The sequence below is a fragment of the Nomascus leucogenys genome, chromosome 15 (genome assembly GCF_006542625.1).
Source record: "Nomascus leucogenys isolate Asia chromosome 15, Asia_NLE_v1, whole genome shotgun sequence".
Lineage (NCBI taxonomy): Eukaryota > Metazoa > Chordata > Mammalia > Primates > Hylobatidae > Nomascus > Nomascus leucogenys.
The window spans coordinates 103,736,475-103,761,371 of record NC_044395.1 but is presented as its reverse complement, the minus strand read 5'-3'; the positions used below and the strand labels follow the sequence as shown (position 1 = coordinate 103,761,371).

At 52.6% G+C, this 24,897-nt stretch overlaps 2 protein-coding genes across 6 annotated transcripts in view; both read right to left on the bottom strand.

The window, feature by feature from the left end:
- Positions 1-778: 778 nt before the first annotated feature.
- C15H11orf96 (chromosome 15 C11orf96 homolog) lies at positions 779-3,119 on the bottom strand. The gene is made up of 2 exons (XM_030828720.1): positions 3,029-3,119; positions 779-2,467 (listed from the first exon to the last, which is right to left on the bottom strand). Exons 1-2 carry the CDS (start codon positions 3,117-3,119, stop codon positions 1,389-1,391), a joined length of 1,170 nt encoding a protein of 389 aa, XP_030684580.1. The 3' UTR covers positions 779-1,388.
- Positions 3,120-4,490: 1,371 nt separating this feature from the next.
- The window catches only part of ALKBH3 (alkB homolog 3, alpha-ketoglutaratedependent dioxygenase), a 59,098-nt gene continuing 38,691 nt past the window's right edge, over positions 4,491-24,897 (bottom strand). For 2 of the 5 annotated variants that reach the window (XM_030828866.1, XM_030828867.1), the window contains exon 10: positions 12,304-13,378. In XM_030828866.1, the coding sequence (XP_030684726.1) occupies positions 13,256-13,378 (123 nt within the window). In that variant the 3' untranslated portion in view covers positions 12,304-13,255. Of the gene's footprint in view, positions 4,658-12,303; positions 13,379-24,244; positions 24,601-24,897 lie in introns of those variants that run through there. The other 3 variants (XM_030828869.1, XM_030828870.1, XM_003254455.3) reach the window with 3 other exon arrangements.

Here is a 24,897-nt window from a genome sequence, read left to right as displayed (position 1 = left end):
CGGGAGTCCGGAGAACTGGGGGCGCTCCTCTCCCTGTGACCCTAGGCTTGTTTTCTCATCCGTAAACAAAGGCAGGGGCGGGGAGAAGGGAAGGACTCGATGGTACCCAGGTGCCCTTCAGGCGCTAACCAAAGACATGCCCCACCCTCCTGGAGGAACCCTGCGGGACGCAGAGAAGGGCTGGAGACAGAGCGGCCGCGGTTTCCCCCGCAGCGCAGGAGCGCCGGGCACTGCGCTGAGTCAACTGCGGTCAGGGAGTCACCTGCCCGCGACAGCGAGCGCGCACCCACACTCTCGACCAACCCAGGCTGGCCCCCAGCCCACTCTCGGGTCCCAACGCCCAAACATCTCGCATTGCTGGCTCCGGCATCTCCCCACCCGCCGCCAGGAATCAGCGCAGAGGGAGATGCGTCTTCTGTGGCGGGTGCGGGGCGAGGACGCTGACCCCAGCTCGGGGAAGTCAACTGCACGGAGGAGACAGCTCTCCATCCTCAGCTCCGCCTCCGCCCCGCCTGCGGCTTCACGTCAGCCCGGATGCCGGCGATGGGGAATAGACCAGGGACGCAGGAGCACTCTGGACCGGGGGCGGATCCACTTGGGGAGGCAGGCAACCGACCCGCGCACCGGTGGCGCAACCTTGTTCCAGTGACCGAAGCTTGTGGAAGTAGCCCCACTCCCGGCTCCCTGGTCCGGCATCCCCCTGCCACCTCCTCCCCCACCTCCCCGAGTCTTGGGAGCCTGGACCCCGAAGGCGCAAAAAGTCAAGAGCCTGGAAAAATGCACTGTGCAAATATATTGACTTTATTTGTCTCCTTTCAGGAGCCTCACAGACATATCCAGGTAAAAAGATCGTTAAATAAACGCCTTCAGCCATCGCAATGCAAAAATAAATATCAATCCTCCAGACGCAGCAGCAGCTGCGCTGCGCCCCAAGTCCCAACGGCCACGCGTAACAATTATAAAAGTGTTCAGCGAGAGTGTTGGCGTGAGTGTGAACGGGTGTGCGCTGGGGGGCACGGTGGAGCGGTGTGCAAAATCGGAGTTGCAAACCATCGGACAAGGGCATGGAGTGGCGACCCGCCGCCGACTCAGCGCGGGCGCGCCTCCCCGCACACACTCACAGCAGAGTTCGCACTGGGAAGAGTTAAAAAATAAACATTTACAAGGACAAGGAAAGCGGCCCCGCTCCCGGCGCCCCCGGGCCAGGGCGAGCGCGCCGAGGGGCGCACCAACCGGTTCGCAGCGGGGCGGGAGTCCGAGCGCGCGAGAAGCGGCGGTCCCGGGTCCTTGCAGGTCGCCCGGGAGCACGGCGCGGGCACTCTCGGGGTTCACACGCTGGTCCCCGCGCGGACCGCGGACGCGCGCGTCCCCCCCGCGGGCGGCGCCCCTTACAGGGCCGAGTCGGAGTCGCTGGAGTCCAGGCTGTTCCTCAGTTTGCAGCTGCTGAGCTGCTCCCGCTGCAGCGACAGGCTCTGCGTGCTGCGGCGCAGGCACTCCAGGCTCTGCAGGAACGACTTCTTGGCCTTCTCCTCCTCCATGGGGGACACCCCCTCCTCCTCCACCTCCTGGATCTCGTCGAAGGTCACTGGCTGCGTCTTGAAGCGAGACTGGCGCGGCCGCCGCAGCCGGCCCCGGCCCTTGGACAGCTTGGCGGGCCGCACCGGCTGCGGGAACTCGTCGGCCAGGCACACGAAGTGCGGCATCACTGCCTGGTAACTGGAGCAGATGCCCATCAGCTCGCCGGGCTTGGCGGCCATGGCGCCTTCGGCGTCTGCGGGGCCGGGCGGCGGGGCGCCGGGGCTCTCTGGGGGCGGCCGCTGCGCCGGGGCCCCCCGGGAGGCAGCAGCCGGGGGCTCGCCGGGCGGGGGATCCAAATCTGCTGCGGGGTGGCGGCGGCCCTCGCGGGCCCGGGCCGGCGCTCCTCGGGAGGGCGGGCGGGCGGGAGGACCCGTCGGGGGGCGCGGGGCTCGGGGGGCGCTGTTCCGCCGCGCTCCGAGGCGCTCGCCGCCGCTGCTGTCGCCGTCTGCCCCGCGGCGGCCCGGCTCGCGGCTTATATAGCCCGCGGCTGCCCACACGGCTCTGAGCTCGGATGACAGCGAATGCCATTTAAAGCGTGCGCGCCCCGCGCCCTTCCGCCTGACGTCGCCCCGCCACTCTGGGAAAGTAACGGCCCCTTCCCCGGCGCCGCCTGTCCCCCGCCAACCGGCTCCGGAAGGCAGGCCCCGCCCGCGGGGGTTCCGGGAGAAGCCGCGGCCCCAGAACACGCGGCTGGCCCGAGCTGCGCCCGGGCAGGGACCCTCAATCGCCGAGACTGGGCGGGCACTGTCCCTTCTGGGATCCCCAAGTCTGCACCAACCGGTTTGGCCGCGGGGGCGCGGGTCCCCCTCCCCCGCCCTCTGGTCCCAGATGTACACACTCGAGGCGCTGGTTATTCCACCGCCGGTTCTGCGCGGGGCGCGTGGCAGCTCTCAGCTCTCTTTGCAGCCTGGCGAGCCTGAGCGCCCGACTCCCCAGAGCTGAGCTCGGAGGAAGGGGCGGGTTCCCCCTCTGGATCCTTGCCACCCCACTCCGCAGGCGCGCGCGCGCGCGCACACACACACACACGCACACACGAATGCAAACACATCTCGATTATTCCATTCCGGTTCTTCCCTTCCCTAGATGTCTTCTTTATGTTTGTCTCCTCTCTCCGCCACCCAAGTCCCTGGGGCACCCCCATTCATGCTCTGAAGAGTGACACTGGATATGGCACTAACAACAACAACAACAATAATAATAGCTACCATCTGGAGAGCTGTACTCCAAGCCAACCATGAGCTCTGTTTTACATATATTATCCTGTTTAATCTTCACAGCAGCAGCCCTATGAGGTAATTGGTATTCTCTCATTTTTACATATGGGAAAACCAGGCACAGAGGGGATAAGTAACTGGTCCACTAGTATCTGATGGAAACAGATGGGCTAGACTCCAGAGTCCATGCTCTGACAGCCCCCTGCTGAGGGCGAGTACCCTGAGCTAAATCTCACCAGTGTTCCCAGGGTCTCTAAGAGCAGGTCCACAGGGCAGTCCCTGCCCTATGTCCTGGGACTCCCAAGAGGAAACTGTGAGCCCGGCCATGGCCAAGTGGGCTTGAGATGTGGGGCACGGACAGGCACCCAGCAGGGCTCACAGGGCCACCCAAAAAGGAGGGAGTCAGTGGGATTTGGCCTCCGTCCTTTCCGTATCCACTCAACACAGATTTACTGAGAAGTTACTTTCCTGCTCATGAAAGGCATGAAAGCCAACAAGAAAGGTACAGTCCCGGCCCTCATGAAAGTTACATTCTAATGGGAGTGGGGTGTTGTGGGGAGACAGATAATACACACACGAACAAGAACATGTTTTGTCGTGAAATAAAGTAGCGCGATGAGCTAGGGATGCAGGTGGTGAGATGCTTAGAGCACAGGACCAGGAAAGGCTGCTCAGAGCCTGGATATTTAAGCTGCCACCAGAAGGGCGATAATAACATGCTAAGTTCTTAGTACGACCATACTCTGCGCACTTTTTGTGCGTGAACTCAATGTATTCACTATTTTATTTAATCCTCCCAACCACCCTGGGTAACAAATACCATACATTTCTTATCGCCATTTACAGGTAGAAAAATCAAGGCAGAGAGAAGCTAAGAAAACTGCCCCAAGGTCCCACAGCAGGAAGTAGCAAGAGCTGAGATTCAAACTCCAGCAGCATGGCTCCTGAGCCCTCACTCTTACTCACTACACTGCAGCGGTTTGCCCTGAGATGGACAAAGATGGAACCAGCCATGTGACAAGGTGGGAAGAGTGTCTGGGCAGAAGGAGTCTTAGTGCAAAGATGCTAAGGCAAGAATACACTTGGTGTGTTCGAGGAACAAACAGCAAGGAGGCTTGTTGGCTAAAGCAGAGAGGGGGGGATGGGAAGGGGGGATAGTCACTTGAAGCCTTAGTGGCAGGTTACAAAGATAGAATTTCGGCGGGGTGCGGTAGCTCACGCCTGTAATCCCAGCACTTTGGGAGGTTTAGGCGGACGGATCACGAGGTCAGGAGATCGAGACTATCCTGGCTAACACGGTGAAACCCCGTCTCTACTAAAAATTTTAAAAAAATTAGCTAGGCGTGGTGGCGGGTGCATGTAGTCCCAGCTACTCGGGAGGCTGAGGCAGGAGAATGGTGTGAACCCGGGAGGCGGAGCTTGCAGTGAGCTGAGATTGCGCCACTGCACTCCAGCCTGGGTGATGGAGCAAGACTCCATCTCAAAAAAAAAGAATTTCATTCTAAGGGCAACAGTAAGGCATCTTAATGCATGCTCCAATTTATGTTTTTCAAAACTCATTCTGGAGGCCAGGCACAGTGGCTCACACCCATAATCCCAACACTTTGGGAAGCCAAGGTGAGAGGATCACTTAAGCTCGGGAGTTGGAGACCAGCCTGGGTAACATAGTGAGACCCAGTCTCTATACAATAATAATAATAGTAATAACAATAATAATAATACTCACTCTGGCTGTTGTGTGGAGACGAGCCGGGAAAGCAGCAGGAAGCTCGCTTGGAAGAATATTATGTGACCCCACAACACTGAAGGCTTGGATTAAGGTAGAGGCAATGGAGATGTAGGAAATGGTCACATCTGGGATTTCCCTGAAGACAGAATTGAGAGAACTTGCTGATAGATTAGATGGGAGCTGCAGGTCAAGGAGGGATCAAGGTTGACCTCTGTCCGGGCACGGTGGCTCATGCCTGTAATCCCAGCACTTTGGGAGGCCAAGGCGGATGGATCACTTGAGGTCAGGAGTTCAAGACTAGCCCGGGCAACATGGTGAAACCCAGTCTCTGCTAAAAATACAAAAATCAGCCAGGTGTGGTGGCAGGTGCCTGTAATCCCCGCTACCCAGGCTGAAGCATGAGAATAGCTTGAACCTGGGAGGCAGAGGTTGCAGTGAACCAAGATTTCGACACTGCCTTCCAGCCTGGGTGACAGAGTGAAACCCTGTCTCAAAAAATAAAAAAATAAAAAATAAGTTGACTTCTATGTATTTGCTTGAGCAAGTGTGTGATGGTGGTGCCATTGATACACAGGCAAATGTATTGGAGAAGAGAAGGGTGGGGAGAGGGGGCCATTGTGGAGTCTGCTGGCTGCTTATTAAAACCCACCATTCAACTGAATGAGGCCTGAAATGCTCACATCAGAACTGTATTAGGTGAGAGAAAAAGCAATTTCTATAACCTTAAAACCACTGTACTTTGAAGCTCCTTATAGAAATTCATACCAGGAGTGGGAAACTGCCATGTATAAAACCCCTCAAATATGTGGCATTGGTTTATTGGTGGTGAGCAAGATGGAAACAGATATTAGAGGATGAGAAGCTGGTGAACCTTGTTATGCTGGGACAAAACATTTATTGCAAATGTCACCTGTGGTCATTTGGAAGACAGCCCACGTGCCTATTGAGCCCATAATTCTAGAAAAATGGTTGGAAAGAGCCAAAGCCATTTGCATGTGTTGGCTGCTTGATGCTGCTTTTAGCAAAATATTACAAGAAAGAGATTGGCCAGTTTGCAAGACAAGATAGACAGAAATACAGAGAATTCAGAAAACTGGTGTCCTCAGGGTTGAAAAAGCCAACCGGTTTTGTCCAAAGAGCAGGAAGTCAGACTATCGTGGCTCAGAGCCTCTCTCAAAGCCTGTCTCTTAGACCAAACTTTAAACCAAACAAAGAACTCGCCCCTGTGGCAAAGTATTATATTAAAGGTATTACATCTAAGTCTGCTATTTAGGGTCTCCTTAGGATAACGTTCATTTTATTTATTTATTTATTATTTATTTATTTAGAGAGGGAGTCTTGCTCTGTTTTCCAGGCTGGAGTGCAGTGGTGCAATCTCGGTTCACTGCACCCTCTGCCTCCCGGATTTAAGCAATTCTTCCACCTCATCCTCCTGAGTAGCTGGGATTACAGGCGTGCACCACCATGCCCCACTAATTTTTGTATTTTTGTAGAGACAGGGTTTCACTCTGTTGGCCAGGCTGGTCTCAAACTCCTGGCCTCAGGTGATCCACCTGCCTCAGCCTCCCAAAGTACTGGGATTACAGGCGTGAGACACTGCACCCAGCCACTTTCATTTTAAATGAACGGGAAACAGAAGGGTATGGAAGACAGACTTCATAACTCTGTCAAGAAAGGAACTTTGGATGTGGTCACGGCTCAAGGAACTGACTAAAGATGAAGCCTACTAAGCTTTTGAAGGAATTGTTATCACCAGCAAAATTGCAAGGCTGGACTGCAAAAGCCCATGATTGCTCAAGCCGGAGTCAGCATCCAAGGAGGGTAGACTCTCAACACCCTGTCGGTGGTTGTGGAGGATGACAGGCAAGCAATGTTGAGGGGCAAAGCCAAGGTCAGGGAGACACAGAATAAGGGGTCACCCCAGAGAACCTCCTCTGCTGCCAGGGCAGGCAAGTCCTCACTGTTCTCGAGGACAGACTGTGACAGAGATGGCTAGCTATCCACCCAGCTGGGGCACGACCCAACTCTCCCTGCAGCTAGGAGGCCATGTGTCTAAACTCTCATCTGTGGAATGTGAGAAGTATGCTCAACTTCTGCCTCACTCGATTAAGAAGAAACTCCTGCCCTAGACTTCTGTGTTTTCCCCTCACACTGGCTGGAAGAGCAATAACCAGAGAGATTCTGGAACTGTCATGTTAAAGATAGCAGCACCGTCATTAGTCCGAGTCCCTAAATGACCACGTGGAGCTGAGCTATCCGCCAACCTGAAGCACTTCCCCTGTAATGATTACAGGAGTGAACAATCAACTGAATCTTTTTAAACTACTCTAGCTTGGGGTCTCTATTATATGGACTTAGCATTGTTCTAAGAGACCCTTCGACGTCCAGGTGGAGATGTCAAGCAGGCCACTGAAGCTAGGGGAGAGGTGAGGGGTGGAGGTGGCAGTTTTGGAGGGGGCTGGGTGGAGGCCCACATTCCAGAGGAGGGCTGGAACAGTCCAGCACTGGAAAGAGGATGAGTCAGCCAAGGACTCAGCGAAGCAGTGTTCAACAGGGTAGGAGGAAAACAGGAAGACACGTCAGAATCCAAGAGAAGGATGTTTCTAGGAGCAGGGAGACCACTCGAAGGGAGTCTAGAGACATGTGCTAGTCTGGCTTCCCCGGAACTTACTGTGTGAGCTTGGACAAGCCACTCAACTATCTGCCCTGCAGAGTTCTCAGCTCAGATGTTACCTCCTTGAAGAAGCCTTGCCTAGCCACCCTACTGACGGCTTCCCCTCAGTCTCTCTGTCCCCATTTCCTTCATGGCATGTTTGTCATTATCTAAAGGGTCTTCTTACTTGTCTGTTGACACTGTACTGTCTGTCTTCCCCACTAGGTGGTCAGTGTTGGCCATTGCCTTTCCAGCACCCAGCACAGAGCTGGCACGCAGAGGTCCCTGTGGCATGGACTGCTACCACATGTGCCCTGCTCCTACGGCTCCTGACAGGCCAGCCAAGGTGCTACACTGTCTCCAACACGCACAGCTCCTCTGGACCCCAAATTCTGAGGCCGGGGACTAGGGTACCCTAAGTCAACTCCCTCCACTCCCCTGGATGGGAGGTTCCCCATCCTGGCCCAGGGCAGTGAAAATAAGAAAAAGGGTGCGTGCTTCATAGCAGAGGTCCCTATTAGCAATAAGATCATCCCCTCCTGGGTCTTGGGCCCTGCTCACTGGGGGCCTCTTAGAAGAGGGCAGGAGGGAAGGGTGGGGAAATTGAACCTCCCATGGAGGACTGAACTCCCATACGGCCTAGATCGCCGGGGCCTACCACCCACCCTCCCCAGCCATGACTCCTCCCACCTCAGGATGTCCCTAGGCCCAGGACCACCCCTCCCCCCCATTGCCTTTTTATGCTTTCTCTGCCCTTCCCTGCTCAAGGAGCCAGCCAAAGGCCACCGTCAGGTAAGAACACAGACCCAGATTCTAACGTAAGCGCCGCCATGGACTCATTCTGTGACCTTGGTGGGTCTTCCGCACCTGGAAAGCAGAAGCAATGCCCCTGGGTGCCAGTATGTAGGAAAGCGCCTAGCACAGTACCCAGCATGTTGTAAGCATAAAATAAAAGTTCCTTTTGCTTTTATGATCTCATCCTCAAACCTACCCAGCCCCCAACTTGGTTGAGAAGATATCAGGGAAAGGTTCCAAGAAATTCCTGCTTCAGAGGGCATTTGGGGGTTTTGGTGGCTTATACCTTCCTGCCTGACTCACAATTTAAAAGAGGAAGCCAGCCCGAGCAACGCTGCGCTCTAATCATATCTCCAAGCGTGGAGTTCCACACAGCAGAAGTGAACCAGGTTGGGGTGTTGTTACTGCTGATGCCCAAAGGTGGCCCTCGGGGGCCTTGGCGGATATCAACACCTCTTTCAAGATTTTTCTTTCCTCCAAAGGCCCGACAGCCAAGATGCAAAGGGTGGGCAGGCCTGGGGGGATTAGGTACTGGGGAGCCGCCCAGCACCAGGGGTCCTGCTTCCTCTTGCCCTCTGGGCCTTCCTGGGACTTGCTGGGTTTGCAAGGGCTCAGAGCTGTGCGAGGGGTCAGTGTGGGCTTTTCCAGGACAGGCTACACGGCCTCACCCAGCCACTCTGGGACAGGGGTCGGCCCTTAAAAGGGATGTAGGACAGTCCCTCTTCTCAGCAGGTCTGTAGCTCTGGGGCTACAGAGGAAGGACACAGAAATGTCATTTGTTGCTGAGCATGGTGGTGCACGTCTGTAAGCTACTCAGGAGTCTGAGGCTAGAGGATCACTTGAGCCCGGGAGTTTCCAGCCAGCCTGAGCAACATAGTAACACAGTGAGACCACATCTCTAAAAAAAATAAAAAATAAAAATAAAAGTCATCTGTTGAACACTCACTGTGTCTGACCTTGTGCCACCTGTGCTTTGCACGTGCACATACCAGCTCATTGAAGTCATCCTCACTGTGTCCTTCCAGAGGGACCCTAGCATCACCCCATTTTGCAGCTGAGGACTCGGGGCTGATCAGGGCTACACTAAGTGCTGAGCACTGAAGCCAGCATTCAAGGCCAGGCCTGTCTGACTCTGAAATTGGTGCTCACTGCTTGCACCACCCCATCCTGTGGTCTCTCTGGTGCAATGAGAACAGCACTGGCCTAGAATCCAGAAGCCTGGTTGCAGGTTGGTTGTTTGGGTCGATCTACACTTTGGGTGTGTTTGGCCCAGCCACTGCTTGTATGTGTGTGTGTGCGTGTGTGTGCGTGTACACACTCTGTGGCCTTGAACCATTGATTCCGATCTCTGAGCCACAGTTCCCCCATCTGGGAAGCAAGGAGGCCAGACTCTGATTCGCTGGGGGTCCCTCTTGCTCTAACATCCTAGAATCCTCTGGAGGATGAGGGGACCCATTCACAGGAGTAGATGCCTCCCCTTCAGCCAGAGCAGCCTGTGCTAAGGCTGCAGGGGAAGGCTGGCTTCCATGGAGGGGGGTCCTAGGGAAGCAGATGGGGTGGGGAGATGGAAGCAGAGAGGGGAGGGGCTTGTGCACCACCTCCCCCATCGTCCCTGCCCACTTTGGCTTTTGGGCAGAGCTGGGATTTTAAAAAAGCAACCACCAGTTCTTCAGCCATTAGCAGGGCTCTGTTTCCAAGGGAGCCTACGGTAACCTGGGCCTGAGTCACAGGGGAGCAGGGACGCAGTGTGTCCTGGGATGCACATCAAGGTGGGAAGAACCAGGCCAGGGGCAGTTCTGTTCACAGCTCCTCCTCTGCTTTTCCCTGGGGGGTAGGCAAGAAGGTCAGGTCCCTTCCCACGGCTGCTCTGTTGCCCTGGCTCAGACCCAGTGCCAGCCAGATGCACTGGGCAACTGGCCATCCCCCGCCTCACCCAGAACTCTCCCTAGAGTGGGTCTCAGAGTTCCAAGCACTGAATGAGGTGATGATTATTCCAGATGGTACTGTTTGGGTCCATCTACACTTTGGGTGTGTTTGGCCCAGCCACCGCTTGTACATGTATGTGTGTGCATGTGTGTGTGTGGAATGCAAATGTGAATGTGGCATAAGGGGTGGGGACAGGAAAGCAACACACACAACGTCTCTAGCAGGCAAGAGACTGAGTCTTTTTCGGGTGGTCCTGTCCCCTGTCCCGGCCCTCACCTCCCATTGGTGCCCACTCCACCCCCAGGGGGGCCTCCACACAAAGCCTGTGACTTCAGCATTTAACCAACTGCTTCAGCCTTACTCAGAATTAGCACTTCGTCTGGTACGATTGGGAGCATAAAAGTGTTTTGATAATTTTGCTGGAGGGTTGCCATGACAATCCCAGGCAAGCTCCAAGAAGGGGTGTCAGTGTGCACGAGAGGGAGAAGAGGGGGAGAGAGAGACAGGGAAGAAGACAGTCCAAGACACACAGAGAGGGAGAGAGGGAGGGAGGGAGAGGGTCCAGGGAGACCCCCAGTGACAGCCCCCGCATCGGTCCATTAGTTTCCAGTGCCCCGCCCCGGTGGCCCCATTCATGCTGGGATGAGCTCACTGTGTAATCTGAGCCTCACTGTAACACTGCAATGGGATACCAGCTGCAGCAGCTGCCATGGCAGGGCTGGTCCCACGGGAGGAGGCACCCTGTCACCCCTGACTCCCAGGATGAGTCCCAGGGAACACCAGGCTGGAGTCAGAGGCAGGGAGATTCTTGGGGACTCCGAGGGAGCCAGAGCCCAGGGAGACCTCCCAAGAAGAACTCCCAAGAATCAAGCCCAGCCTGTGGACCTGGGGTGCCGATGTGAGTAACGAGAACTCATTTCCCTGCCGAGGTTCTGCTTTCCGGCACAGCTTCACCCACCCAGGGTCTGTGGCTCAGCCCCTCCCACAGGCTTTCTTGCAGGCCTGAGTGTTCCTCTTCTGGGACCACCGGTCTGAGAATCTTTACACAGCTGAGAATAAAAGCCCTCACAATCTTTGGCCCTCAAGCTTTGCAAAGTAGTTTCGCCCCTGTGACTTCAGCAAAACAGGAATATCTTTGCTGTCTTTTGAGATGAAGATAGAGAAGACCAGAGAGGGGAGGGAACAAGACCAAGGTCACACAGCCAGTGGCAAGGCAGGGCGGAGTCAGGATGGGACCCCGTCCTGGACTTTACCTTGAGCCTGGCTGCCTCCTGGGAGGGCAGTTTCTCTGGACTAGGTCCATCTGACATTACTCCCTCATATGTAGACAGGGACACTGAGGTCCAGGGACACCCGCCAGCTAGTAAGCATAGAGACTGGGCTTGTAGCCTCGCATTCTGAGAAGTTTCGCTGCTCCTACTGAACCATGAGCCAGTACCACGATTCCATAAAGCAAGCCTGAGGGACTTACCTTATGCTCCGAGGTTAAAGTATAAGTCTCTCCCTTGGAAGCAGAGTCTTCTGGCTACTGGAAAAACAAAGAGGGCAGCTGGAGCCAGAAACGCAGAGGCAAGAGGGTCAGAGGTTTTCCCAGGTGGTACCAAGTCCCAGCTACACAGCGCAGCCCTCCAAAGCGCCTCCAGCCTCTGTTATTAGAGCTATGTGGCCCGGGGCAAGTCACTTTGGCTCTCAGAGTCCCAGGCTCTGCAGCTATCAGGAGCTGAGGTGACAAAGGGGGTGGCTATTGAGTCAGGAGCCCTGGAAGGAACCGCTTCCAAGTTCTGGGAAGCAGCTTCCCTGGCCTGGCCTGGTGCTGGAGGTGCTTACATCCCTTGTCTGTCTCCAGCTTGGTTCGAATCCACCTTTCAACAATTTACCACTGTGGGTGGGCACCAAAAAAAAAGTGCTGTGGGCGCTGAGGACACCTACAAAGATGACTTTCACGAAGGCTTGGTAAGGGGTAACAGCATGAGGGCACGCAAACAGCATCTCAGGACTGCCTGCTCCAATACTTTGGTTCTGGTGTTTGCTAGAAAGTTCTTCTCAGCTGGGCACCGTGACTCACACATGTAATCCCAGCACTTTGAAAGGCCAAGGCAGGCAGATTGCTTGAGATCGGGAGTTCAAGACCTGCCTGGGCAACATGGTAAAACCCTGTCTCTACTAAAAATACAAAAAATTAGCCCGGCATGTTGGTGCGCGTCTGTGGTCCCAGCTGCTCGGGGGGCTAGGGTAGGAGGATCGCTTGAACCCGGGAGGCGGAGGTTGCAGTGAGCTGAGACTGTGCCACTGCACTCCAGCCTGGGTGACAGAATGAGACCCTGTCTCAAAAAAAAAAAAAAAAAAAAAGTCTTCTCATGACCCTGGGATTGTGGAAGTCTCATTTGTGCCCCATCCTTCTCCCTGGGTGGCAGTCATGAGGATCTCACCAGACATTTTCGAAAACATACTGAGATAAAACAAGGCCACACAGGAGGGTGAATTTTTTAATGGATTCCAAGAATTAGGGTTGCAATGATGCCCTGTCATTTAAGGTTCTAAGCCTGGCCCCAGGATAGGACACACCATCATCCCTATGGGCCCACTTTTGGGGTCCCAGAGCCTGTTCTCCCTAAGCCCTGCCTGTGCTCCTCCTCAGACACAGCCTCAGGCTGCCCTGTGAACACCAGAGTGCTGCTGCGCCCGGCTCTGCACTTTTAGGACAGGTTTGGGGCTGGGTGGGATTACTCCCGGTGCACCCCATTTAAGACAGCCTCTTCCTGATGTTGCCCCCCTGTGGAAGACATCTTCCCCTTCTTTATTCAAGATGGCAACAGCTGCCATTTCTCCAGCCATTCCCTTAAAGGGATGCACAGGGGACGAGATTTAAAGGCATGAATTTTTCCTGAGCACCTAACTCTTGCCAGGCACCAACAAAAAGCACTTTGTGCCTATCATCTCACCCTTAAATGCATCTTCCCAGAGCAGTATGACTATCTCCAAGCTTTTTTCAAGGAAAGAGGCTCAGAGATGTCAGGGAACTTTCCCAAGGCCACACAGCCAGGCAGAAGTGGAGCTGGGATGCAAACCCAGGTCAATCTGCTGCCAAAGCTCTTTTCACCCATCAGCACCTCCCACGGTGGTGACTGCTGGACCTGCCCAGGGAGGGGTTCAGTGGGCAGAGGGAGAGGGCGAAGAGGGAGCTAGCTGGGCCTGGGAAGGGTCTAGCATTCTAACTGGCAGCCAGACTCTAAATCCCAACCGCTTTTCCAGGGAATAGATCGATGCAGTAGAGTCTTGCGGTGGGGCATGGAGGGGAGTGTGGATGACACCCAAACCTACTCCGTGATGATGGCAGAAGGCATGAAGGCCCCTCCCCACTCATGACGCCCCAGCAGGCGGCTTCGAAGGCCTCACGCTGCTCAGACAGGGGCGTGGGGGGTGCACCTCCAGCAGCTGGGCTCGTGACCATGCCTTCAGTGCAGAGTCTGAGATTGGAAACCACTGTTAGAAGAGTACAAAGAAGAAAACCACAAAGACTTGGCTGATGGGGTGGTGAGGCCACAGGAAATGGAACAGAACTACAGCCTGCCAGAGCAGGAAGGAACCTTCTAGATGAGCTGGGTCAGTGTTTTCAGACCACGGAGTGTGGCTCATCAACGGGCTGTACAATCAGTTTGGGGGCCATGGTCAGCATTTTTAAACGATATACAATGGAACACAAAACATCAGAGTAAACATATGCCATACAGTGTTGTTTCACGAAGCTTTAGTTTTAGTGTGTGTGCGTGTGTGTGTGTCTGTGTGTGTGTGTGTAAAAACTTTTTTCCTTTTTACCATGGGTTGTGGTCAAAGGAACTAAAAACAATTTTTAAGTTCGTTTATATTGTCCATTTTGCATTGCTATAAAGGACTACCTGAGACTGAGTAATGTATACAGAAAAGAGGTTCTGTACACAATTCCGCAGGCGGAACAAGCACAGCACTAGCATCTGCTTGGCTCTGGTGAAGCCTCAGGAAGCTTTTATTCATGGTAGAAAGTGAAGCAGGATCAGGCATGTATCACAGAGAGAGAGGGAGCAAGAGCGATACCTGGCTGTTTTAATTAACCAGTTCTAGCTTGAAACAACAGCAAGAACTCACTCATTACCTTGGGGAGGGCACCAAGCCATTCATGAGGGATCCACCCCCATGATCCAAACACCTCCCACAAGGCCCAGTCCAACACTGGGAGTCACATTTCAACATGAGATCTGGAGGGGGCAAATATTCAAACCATATCATGGCTCAACCCCTACATTTTACAGATGGGAAAACTGAGGTCAAGGGCAAGAAGAGGCTTTTCCCAGGAGCCAGAGGCAGGACAAAGATCCAGAGTGTTCTATGCCAGGACACAGGCCTGGTTTCTTACTGTCTTTCTGGACACTGACCACCTTGCCAGGCCTTACCCCAGGCTAGAGGGGAAGAATCCAGGGCTTCACAGGGGCTGGGGGCTAGGTGGGAATCCGGCCCTGCCTCTGGCTGCTGGGATAGACACGCTCGGTAATGCCTTCCTCTCAGGGCTGCTCCTTCTCTGTTGCTTTCTCTGTGTTTCCTCTTCCCACCAACAGTCAGAATGGCTCAGAGTGAGGTCCCTCTCTGCCCTCCCTTCCACCCTCCTCCTCAGTCTCTCTTGGTCGGGCTGGGTCCTCCCTTTCCCCAAGTCCTTGCTCTCAACACGTCTACACAGACGTTGCTCCATGGCTGTAAGGCCTGCCCAAAGCCCATACAAGAGGCCAGGTACGGTGGTTCACGCCTGTAATCCCGGCACTCTGGGAGGCCCGAGGCGGGAGGATCACTTGAGGCCAGGAGTTCGAAACCAGCCTGAGCCAAGTAGCAAGACCTCATCTCTACAAAAAATTTAAAAATTAGCGGTCGGGCATGGTGGCTCATCCCTGTAATCCCAGCACTTTGGGAGGCTGAGGTGGGTGGATCACCTGAGGTCAGGAGTTCCAGACCAGCCTGGCCAACATGGCGAAACCCCACCTCTACTAAAAATATAAAAATTAGCCGGGCGTGGTGGCAGGTGCCTGTAATCCCAGCTACTCGGGAGGCTAAGGCAGGAGAATTGCTTGAACCCAGGGGCAGAGGTTACAGTGAGCCAAGATCATGCCACTTTACTCCAGTCTGGGCGAAAGAGTGAAACTTTGTCTCGAAACAAAGTAAAATAAATAAATAAATAAATAAATAAATAAATAAATAAATAAATAAATTTTAAAAATTAGCTGAGCATGATGGCATGTGCCTATAGTCCCAGCTACTTAGGAGACTGAGGTAGGAGGATCATTTGAGCTTAGGAGGTTAAGGCTGCAGTGAGCCACGATTGTGCCAACTCCAGCCTGGGTAACAAAGGAAGAGCCTGTCTCAAAACAAAAGCAAAAAACAACAACAAAACAACAACATCAAGGCCACACAAGCTCTTTCCTTTGCATCCACACACTATTTCATAACAATAGCTGCCGGTACTGAGACGGATACATTTTGTCTCTCTCAATTTAACAACTCTGTTTTACAGAAGATGGGGAAACTCAGGCTAAGAATTTGCCAAAGGCCATGTAGCAGTCAGTGGAGGAGCTGGAACTAGAACCAGGTCAACTGGACCAAAATTGCCACCACAGCACCACCCTGCCTGGCTGGTTGCTGGCAGTCTCTCCTCTGAAGTGTCTTGGATTGGGCTGGGAAGAGCCATAGCCAGCATGGGGGCAGGGGCTGCCTCTCCTACCTTGTGTTGCAATGAGGAGAGGAATGCTCCACTCCCAAGAGGGAAGAGTATCGGATAGGCAGCTTCCACCCTTTTCCCAGCCTCCCTAACTCTCTTTCCTGAGAGTGGAGGAATGACTTATAAGCAGCTTGGGAGAAGGAGCTGAGCTGGGGCCATAGTGAATCTGGCCCTTTCCTGCCCACTCGGAGCTGCTTGCCTACAGAGAGTGCCCGCTGCCCAGCTCCTGCGTCCTCCATGGGGAAGGGATGACTGGGAAGGGCCAGCATCCACCTTTGAAAGGCACACCTGGGGGCCCACCTCCTCCACTCCCCACTCGCAGGCTCACCAAGGAAGGCAGCGATCCTCCTGGCGGCTGGCAGAGACCGGGTCTGCAGCACAGACTGTTTCCTTGGACAGGGTGCCCCGAGGCCTTGATAGGGTGAGGGCATATCAAGAAGTCTGACTGCAGTCATGGAGGTAAGCCAAGGTCTCCCGGCCTTATCAGTAATAACCTTGATATGCTGACCTCGTGGCTGAGTCCTGTGTCTGTTTTTCTGTTGTTTCAGCACTCATGGGAAGAAGCGGTGTTACCGGCACTAGAAAATCCGACATCTTTTCTTTTCACCATTCCTAGAGGTGCCCCCCAGGCCACATGTGCAGCCTCGAATTTGGACTCCTGCAGTCTCTCTCCCAGGTCTTCTCGCCTCTGCCCAAGCCAGCTCCTACGCCTGATGTGGGCCCATCTTCCTCCCCCACCGTCTCCCCTCCAGCTCGACACAAGCTACCAAGGGGTCCCTCCCTGCTCATCAGCCTTTCAGCTGTCACTTAACAGGGTGCTCCTGCCCACTCTCCAAGTGCCTCCTCCAACAGGCAGACTTCCCTGGCCACCACCTCATATTCTGCCAGCTCTAACACTCATCATCAGGACCCCTCGTTCCACTTTCACCTCATTATTGATGCTTTTAAAGTGTGTGTCTTGGTTTCTCAACAAATTACACACAGTATACCACCACCACCCATACTGGCTGAGATGTCCTGAGTTCTTGCTTACTCGTGCCAGGCACAGGACAGCTTCTTCTCTGAGGAGGGAAATGGTATAAAAGACTAAGCATAGCGCCCAGCACACAGTCGGCGCTCAAGCAGGGCAGGAGTTTCTCAGATCTGCTCAAACACCACGGGCAGGTGGATAAATTGGTGTACTCTTTCTGGAAAGCCATTTCCATTATGTATTCAAAGCCTTAAAATATGCATAGCCTTCCGGATCTGGGCCAGCGACCCCACTTTTAGGAATTTATTCTAAGAAACAATCAGAGATGTACTCAAAGGTTTAGCTACAGGACTGCACCCAGCCACACCAGTGCAAGAGCTGTGCCTCCGTTTAACTGTAAAATGGAGATAAAAATAGTGCCTGGTCTATGGGCTGCTGTGAGGATTCATAAATCAGGCACCGATATATGTAGAGCACTGAATGCAGTGCCTAGTACATATTGCAGCTCTTCAAAAGTGTTACCTGCTCTTTTTATTATTTGAATTGAAGTCTGAATGAGGTCAAAGCCTGAATGGGCTCCCTACCTCCCTCCCTCCACTGTCATGATTTCCAAAACCAACAAAAGGGTTACTAATATCAAAAACAACATCAACACCAACCACCGTCTAAATCCAACACAAAGGAACTGGTTAAATAACAATACAACTGTATATAACACTATGCAGCCACTCAAGATGATGTCATAGAACAAGAATTAATGGCAGGCACCAATGTACCTAAGTAGAAAAAGGCCCCAAAACTATTAGTTCAGTAGGATGGCACTTTTTTCTTTTAAAAAGCACATAAATGTGTAGAAAAAAATATATATACTGCAAATTGTGAAAAGTTGGCTGGGCTCAGTGGCTCACGCCTGCAATCCCAGCACTTTGGGAGGCTGATGGGGGGCAGATCGCTTGAGCCCAGGAGTTCCAGACCAGCCTGGACTACATGGCAAGACCGTCTACAACAAATTCTGAAATTAGCCAGGTGTGGTGGGGTGCACCTGTAGTCCCAGCTACTCAGGAGGCTGAGGTTGGAGGATCACCTGAGCCCGGGGAGGTCAAGGCTGCAGTGAGCCGTGATTGCACCACTGCCCTCCAACCTGGGCAAAAGAGTGAGACCCTCTCTTATACAAACACACACACACACACACCAATGTAAAGAGTTGCTATGTCTAGCTTGTGAAGTTACAAACGCTTTCTCTTTTTATCTTTTTAATTTCTTACAAAGAACACAAACCTCTTTTGTAGTAAGGAGAAAAAACTAATTTTGCCAAGGAAAATAGAAGCCACGTGGGTTTACTTCTATCTGTAATGGAAGGCACTGTGTCTTCCTTACACGTACCCCTCACTGCATCTGACTCACAATCTCTGGATATAAAAGCCCTGGTCTTGAACAGAATTCCTGCCTGGTAATCTTGTTTACTCTTGCAGGCCAAGGCGTTCTGTACAGAGTTTGGAAGTGGCCTGCAAGAACGAGAAAACAATACAGTCCTGTGGGGGTGCGTCTGAGCCTGGTCGGTGACCCTTGCCAGGCGAGGAAACGTCAAGAACTGACCCCAAGGGGACAAGGCGCTGGAATCCTGGAATCTGTCCAGGGATAGTGCATTAGGAAACCAATTACCTGGGGAGCATGTGGTGGGGCAGCCGAGAGTGAGCAGAGCATCAACGCGAGGCCACTTTGGCATCTGGGAGCTCTCTTCAGTTTGGCCTAAAGAACTTCCATGGGGGGGCTTAAGTGCAGCTGGATCTTAATATGATCAGCTCCACTCGCACACAATTTTCATTTTGGCTATTCTCTAGAAAGCCTCTGCCCAACCCCACCCCCCAATCCTTGCTGACTGCAACAGACGCGAGGGCACCAGGGGAGCCTGCCAAGGGGAAAGGCAGGGTCACAGGGCCATCCGTCAGCCACAGAAGGACCGCCCACCCAGCATAAGGGTTAAGGTTGGGGTTAGCAGGGCATGTGAAATGGTGCACTTAAAAAATCGTATTACTAAGTGGGTTACTGTCAGGCAATATATGCATGGTCTCAAGCCTCACAGGACCCCCAAGAGGGGGCTGCTTCTGAGTCCATTTCACAGTGGAGGAAACAGGCTTGGAGGCTGACTGGTCTGAGGTGACTCAGCTAGAAAGGGCAGAGCTGGGATTCAACTCTGGGTCCACCTGACTGAAGCCTAGGCTCCTTCCACCTCTCCCCACAGGGCTCGGACAGTCATTCCAGCAGATGTGGAGGCTAGGGTAGGGGTGGGGTGTCAGAGCTGCTCCCCAGTTCTACCCTTGCAGGCAGTACTGTGACCGTAAGAGGGAGCATGTACCCCCTTGCAAAAGCGAACGGGGCCAGTCTTGTCTGAAATTGTCCAGCTAATTCCCCTCATCGGTTGGTGCAGAGCTCAGCTGGCACTAGATTCAGGAGGACGCTACCTCAAGCTGCAGCAGGGATCCTTGCCACATATCCAGCCACCTGGCTGGTGCAGCGCAGAGACGATCAATACCACTCCTTGGAGGGCTGTCCCAATAGGCACCGTGACCTTCTAGGGCTGCTTGTTCCCCGTGTTCCCTCTTGTCACCAGGCCTCTCAGAGTGGCAGAAAGAACATTGACCTAAGCATTTGATAGGGGCCTACCGACACCCCACAGGGCTTTGGGGAGTCAAAGGGCAGTATGTGCACGGGAGTTCACCAGCTCTCCTCTCTGCGCCCCTCCTCCCAGCAGAGAGCCTGGAGGAGGTTGGGCAGGCTAGGGGAGTGAGAAGCCACACGTTCACCCCTCCCCTCTTGATTTTTACCTCCAGGCCAGCTGTTCTCCTTTCCCTCTCACTCCAGGTGAATGGAGGCTGAAAGTCTGAGAGAAAGAGAGAGAAGGCTGGGAAGAAACTGGTGGCTAGTCCCTTGACATGTTTTCAGGGGAAACATTCCAGGAAACAACCCGAAGGAGACACTTTTGTGGGGCTCCCCTCCTCTCTCTGACTTTCCTAAGTTCTGCCCATTTGAACGGCCCCATGGCATCCTTCCTCCAGCTATCCCACATTCTCCAGGCCTGCAGGCGCCCTCATTGTAGAATCCGCCTTTGGTGGGTTCACCCGTAGGGGGCCCCGTGGCCATCCTCCAAGTGCGGCCTGGTGGCGAGGCTGGTGTCCTGACCGAGCCCCCAGGCAGGCGGCTCAGACTCAGGCAGTGATGACCCAGCTGACCTCCCAGGGTTTGAGGGGCCTGGGCGCCTTCCTGCGAGGTGGCCCTTCTGGCTCCGCCACTCGTGCCATGGGAATGGGTTTGGCCACACATAGCCTGGAGGCTGCGGGGCTAGCGCTGGGTTCCTGGCCTCTGGCCTCCAGGTCCTTGTCCCAGCTCACCTGCCCCTGTCCTTCCTGCGGGGAGCAGCCCCTCACAACACAGTCACAAGACCGTCAGGTGCCCGCGCGGCTCACCGCCTCCTCCCGCTATCCAGCCAGTGGCGAGCTCCTGCCGGGGCTCCCAGAAAAAGACGCAGGAGGCTCTGGCTGCAGCGCTCCTACCACCCAGGCTGCCGGCCCCAGGGCCAGGGCTTGGGGGACGGGAGGTCCCACAGGCCACAGCAGCAGGCATGGCTGGGCTAGCCCCCCAGGGCTGTCTCTCCCAGACCACCGGGGACACTGGATCCCAGATCTGATAAATCCTCTGGGTACTTCAGTTTCCTCAGGTGTTTAGAAAAAACAAAAACAGCCATAGGATTTCTTTTAGGAATAAATCAGATTATGTATGTTGTGGTCCCAAGGGAGTAGTTACTCTGTAAGCTCCCTCCCCACTTTCCCCTTTCCTTCCCTTTCAGATACCAGAATTTGCATCCAGAGCTAAAATTCAGTGGGCTCAGCCAGAGCAGTGAGAGCAGTGAAGGCGTGTCCACATTCCTGGAGGCCACATGAGAATAGGGACTGTCCCTGTGCTGAGAGCGTGACATCACTGCTCCTATGAGGGGGAGTGATGGCACAGAAATCATCCTAACAGCGTCGTACACACAGGCCTCTGCCAGCTCCAAGCAGGCTCATTTGAGAAAACAGTCTTCTTGGTAGTGCTGGCTACGAAGCTACAGCTTAATTTATCCTGTTTTCCTCCACTGTGCTCTGACACTGCCTCCTCTTCCCCATCCAGCTTAAACACTAACAGACAGCTCAGCCCAACATGGGGCTCTATTCACAGGCTGGGGAAGGCTTATTATAAATGGAGGCACATCAGCTTTAGACCAGCTGGAAAGGGCACCATTAGTCACTCTAGTAAATAAACACTGAAGTCATTTCCCTATTGACACCAAGACACAGGAATCACATCTAAGAATGGATTGCAGCAGCACCAATCTGACAAGGGTCTCACATGCATGTTCCTTCCAAACACAAAATGGGGTTGGGAAAGAGGGCAGTTGTAGACCAGGTCCCTCTGAGGAAAGCGTGTGGGTGGAATCATGTATAAGTAAAGTTTTAAATAAACAGAATGCATCACTATGGAGACATTCGGCTTTACCAAAGCCACCATTAAAAAAAAAATCAAGACTTAAGATTCAACACTACAAGTGTTTATGACCAGAAAAGGCAAAGTGGGTCTTAGATATTCTGCAGCCAAGTAATAGCTGCCAGAACTCAAAGAAGAAATATTCCCAGCAGGGCAGGAACCCGTTGTTTGTCAGGACTTTCTCTGAAACCCTCCAACTGGAGCATTCAGCGCACTGCAGGGCCTACTTAACTCTTTCAGCAATGCAATGACGCAATTCAGGAGACGGCTCTATAGTTACTGTGTCCAGACAGACCTGCCATGCACTAGGGCAGGATCACATCAGCCACAGAGGCAGAGAGTGGGTGCCACAAGGAAAGGGCAGGTTTATTAGCTGTGACTCAAACTTATCAGGAATTGTCAATGCCACCCGAGCTAGTGGGTTAATGATGGATCAATGTGGATCCTGATTTCAACACTGGGGATGCAATCTGGTGCTAAGTGTGAGTGTTCCAACCCATGTTTGGAGCAAGTTGCCTGTTATAAAGCAGACACTTTTAGTGTGGAGCCTGATGTTTCTTTGGGCTGCTGACTGGAGTAATGGTGTTGGTAAGTATTGTGAAAAAGCCTGATATGAGTTTGGGTGTCATTCAGGGTCCCCAGGTGTATTCACAGATAAGAATGAGGTAGGAAAGGACCACAGGGGAAAACTTATCTGTCTCTAAAAGTTTCATATCTCTGAAGGTGGATATGGTCAGGAAACACTTGCCAGAAAATCAAGGAAAGTTGGCTGAGAATTTGTCTAACTCACCAGAAGCTGGATTCTGTCCCCTCAAAAGGACCTTCCCCAATGAAATGGGCAACTGCTAGTCCAGTCACCAGCAGTTTCTGGCTAGAAGATGCTGATGCTGATTAAGGGAAGATGAGATGCAGATGCCTGCCCTGATGAACAGGAAAGCCAGGGAACAAACAGGTGGCCTGTGGTCAGCTGTGACCAGCTCGGCAGGAGCCAACCCTGAGGCTCAGGCTCCCAGGAGTGCTCAGCAGACCATCCCGCCTACATTCAGCATGGCAAAGGGAAACCAAACAGGCTGAGAAACTAGCCTGCAGTCTGAAATCTGGTTCTGCCACTACAAGCCCTGTTAACTTACCTAACGTCTTGGAGACTCAGTTTCCTAGCCTCTACAATGGGAATAGGACCTCTCTCTTGCAGCGCTGTGGGAAGGATTAGGGATTATGTATAAAAGCTCCTAGGACAGTGCCTGCTGAAGCTCAGAAAAAGGGCAGCAAAAACAAAACCGAAACCTGTTTTTCTTCATGCTACTGCTGTTATATTTGCTTCCTCAGCTTTACATGCAACGTAAGCAAAAACAGCTTCACCTCTAATTCCTAGTTCAGATCTAGCACCAGCAAAACAAAGCAACAGGCTGCTGCAGCCACTGAGCACACTGCCCTTTGCCATGGTCTGGAATTCCTGTCTATGCCTACACCCTGTAGTTTTACTCTATGGCAAGTACCTACTTGACATTTCAGAAGGGACATTATCTTAATGGTAAAGAAAAAGGCAGTTCTGGCATGTGATATCTGGAGTGACAGCAAGAAAAACAAAACTGAAGATTTGCTGCTCTCAGACCAAGAAACCCAGGTGGTGGCCCACTCCATCTGCTGTACAGTAGAAATGTTTCCCTGAAAGACATGGGTGTGACAAGCGAAGAGATCAAATGCACAGCTGCCGCAAGGGGAGATCATGACCCTCCATTAAGAAAGAAGGATGCTGGAAGACTTGGAACCATCTGCCAGTTCTTTCATTAGTAAGGAATGGAAGATAAATTTCCTAGTGTCATGCATCAAACTTATCACCAAAGCTGGCTGTATCACCTGGCCAGGTATTATTTGCATTAATATGAGAACAGCTAAGAATTAAAAAGAGGCTTTATTTTATTCTTATGGTGATTTGAACCTCCCTCACAGGAAAGTTTGGTGTGGTGCTCAAATTTTAGAAAGCATTTCATATTTCTTAGAGAAACAAGCTACGCTCATTTTTTTTGTTTGTTTTTTGTTTTTTAAAAGGGCAGAGGGACTACAATGCCAGGAGCCAGAGAGCTTGTCAGAGAACAGCCTGGCCAGGCATGGTGCTCCATGTGAGGGCCGAGTCAGAGCGTGCCCAGCCTTTTCCTATGACCATGGAGAGCATCAACCTTACAGCCTGGAATGGAAACACGATAAAAAGCAAGAAGGCACTGTACCTTTCCCCCACTGGCAGACAGAGAAGCTCTAACTCTCCCGCCCTATTTTCATCCATTTAAATTCATTTCCTTTCTCTCAGGTTTTCTGTGTCTTGGTTTGGAATGAATCTGGTACAGGGCTCCTGAGTCAAGAGGTCAAGAAGACACGTGGTTTTATGATGCAATAATGGGCAGCCACTCTGTTTTGTTTTGGGAACCTCAGTGACATCACAGACTAACCCTTGTACCTTGGGACCCTGTATGTAAGAAAACATTGACTCAGAAGAGAGCGTTAGTCATAGGGCTGCTGAAACACAAGGTGAAGAGAACTATTAGGCAATTGAGTGCATTCCCTGCAGGGCTGCTCCCACTTCTATCTGACTTGGGTCTAGATGACTCAAGTGATTCCCGAGGGGAAAATAATCTATGTGGAACAGCTGTCATGAGCAAGCCTTCTGCTGCTCTTCAGCCTCAATTTCAGCCTGCTACTTCCTGTGACATCATTCAGTGATTCCTCCCTTTAAGGGGACAGTCTTCTCTTGTATTACAGGTGACTGCTTGAAGGTGGCTAGACGAGAGTATACTGCCACCACTCTTTATTTGGAGGCCTGTAACCTGTCTTCAGTGTGTCGCAGGAAGACTCAGTTACAGTGTTCCCTGAATATGTAGCTTTCCATTACGATAGTATGCAAGCCAAGATGAAACCACCTCTGTTTGGGTTTCAGCAGCTGTCTGCCTACGGAAGGCTCCAGAGTCCCTGACGCATATTTATATCTCCACTTCACTGTAGTCACAAGGAACAAACACGTGAGATTTTCTTCTCCCCAGAGGCACAAGTCCATTCATATTTCTTCAAATGAAGGCGGGGCGTGGGGGGGGCGGGGGAGGGCAGGAGGAAAACTGCTTATGAACAAAATCACCCGTAAGCACTGCCACATAGATTTTAATTTGCCTAAAGATGATAGCAATTTTGAGCTGTGGTTAGAGATAACTATTCCCACAGTAGACCTATTACCAACATGAGTTGCTGGCTCTCATTTAATAGGACTCCAAGCTGGGAAACAAACCCCACCATCTTCCCAACAGCCACATCACGAGATCTAGCAGCACCAGCCTCTTGAAGTGGCTTCTCAGTGGAAGGTTTGCTCCATTTCAGTGAAGCTTCTCTCTCAAAGCTCTGACGTCACCAGGGCGCCCCTTGAGGGTCTGGATAGACTGTCCGAAAGGTCAGGTTCACTCTCAGTTCTCTAGAGTGGTATTCTTTGGGCACTCGATGCTAAATGGAAATACACATAACTCTGACATAAATACACACATTCACGCTTTTAGTTCAAAGCGACTTAAAACTTAGTCATGAGAATACAGAAATATTTCCATCTTATCCCCCTTAAATGAGTAGTAAGCTCTTTGAAGTCTTGTGGAGAAAGGTTCCTTCTTTGAAACAAATTTCCATCCCCAGCCCCACTGTGCTATGCCAGCACCTCTGAAGTGAGATATTTTCATCTTTTCTAATTGTTGCTGTTCCTCTCAGACACCTGCCATTTCCCAAATCTCATAAAACATATAAATGGAT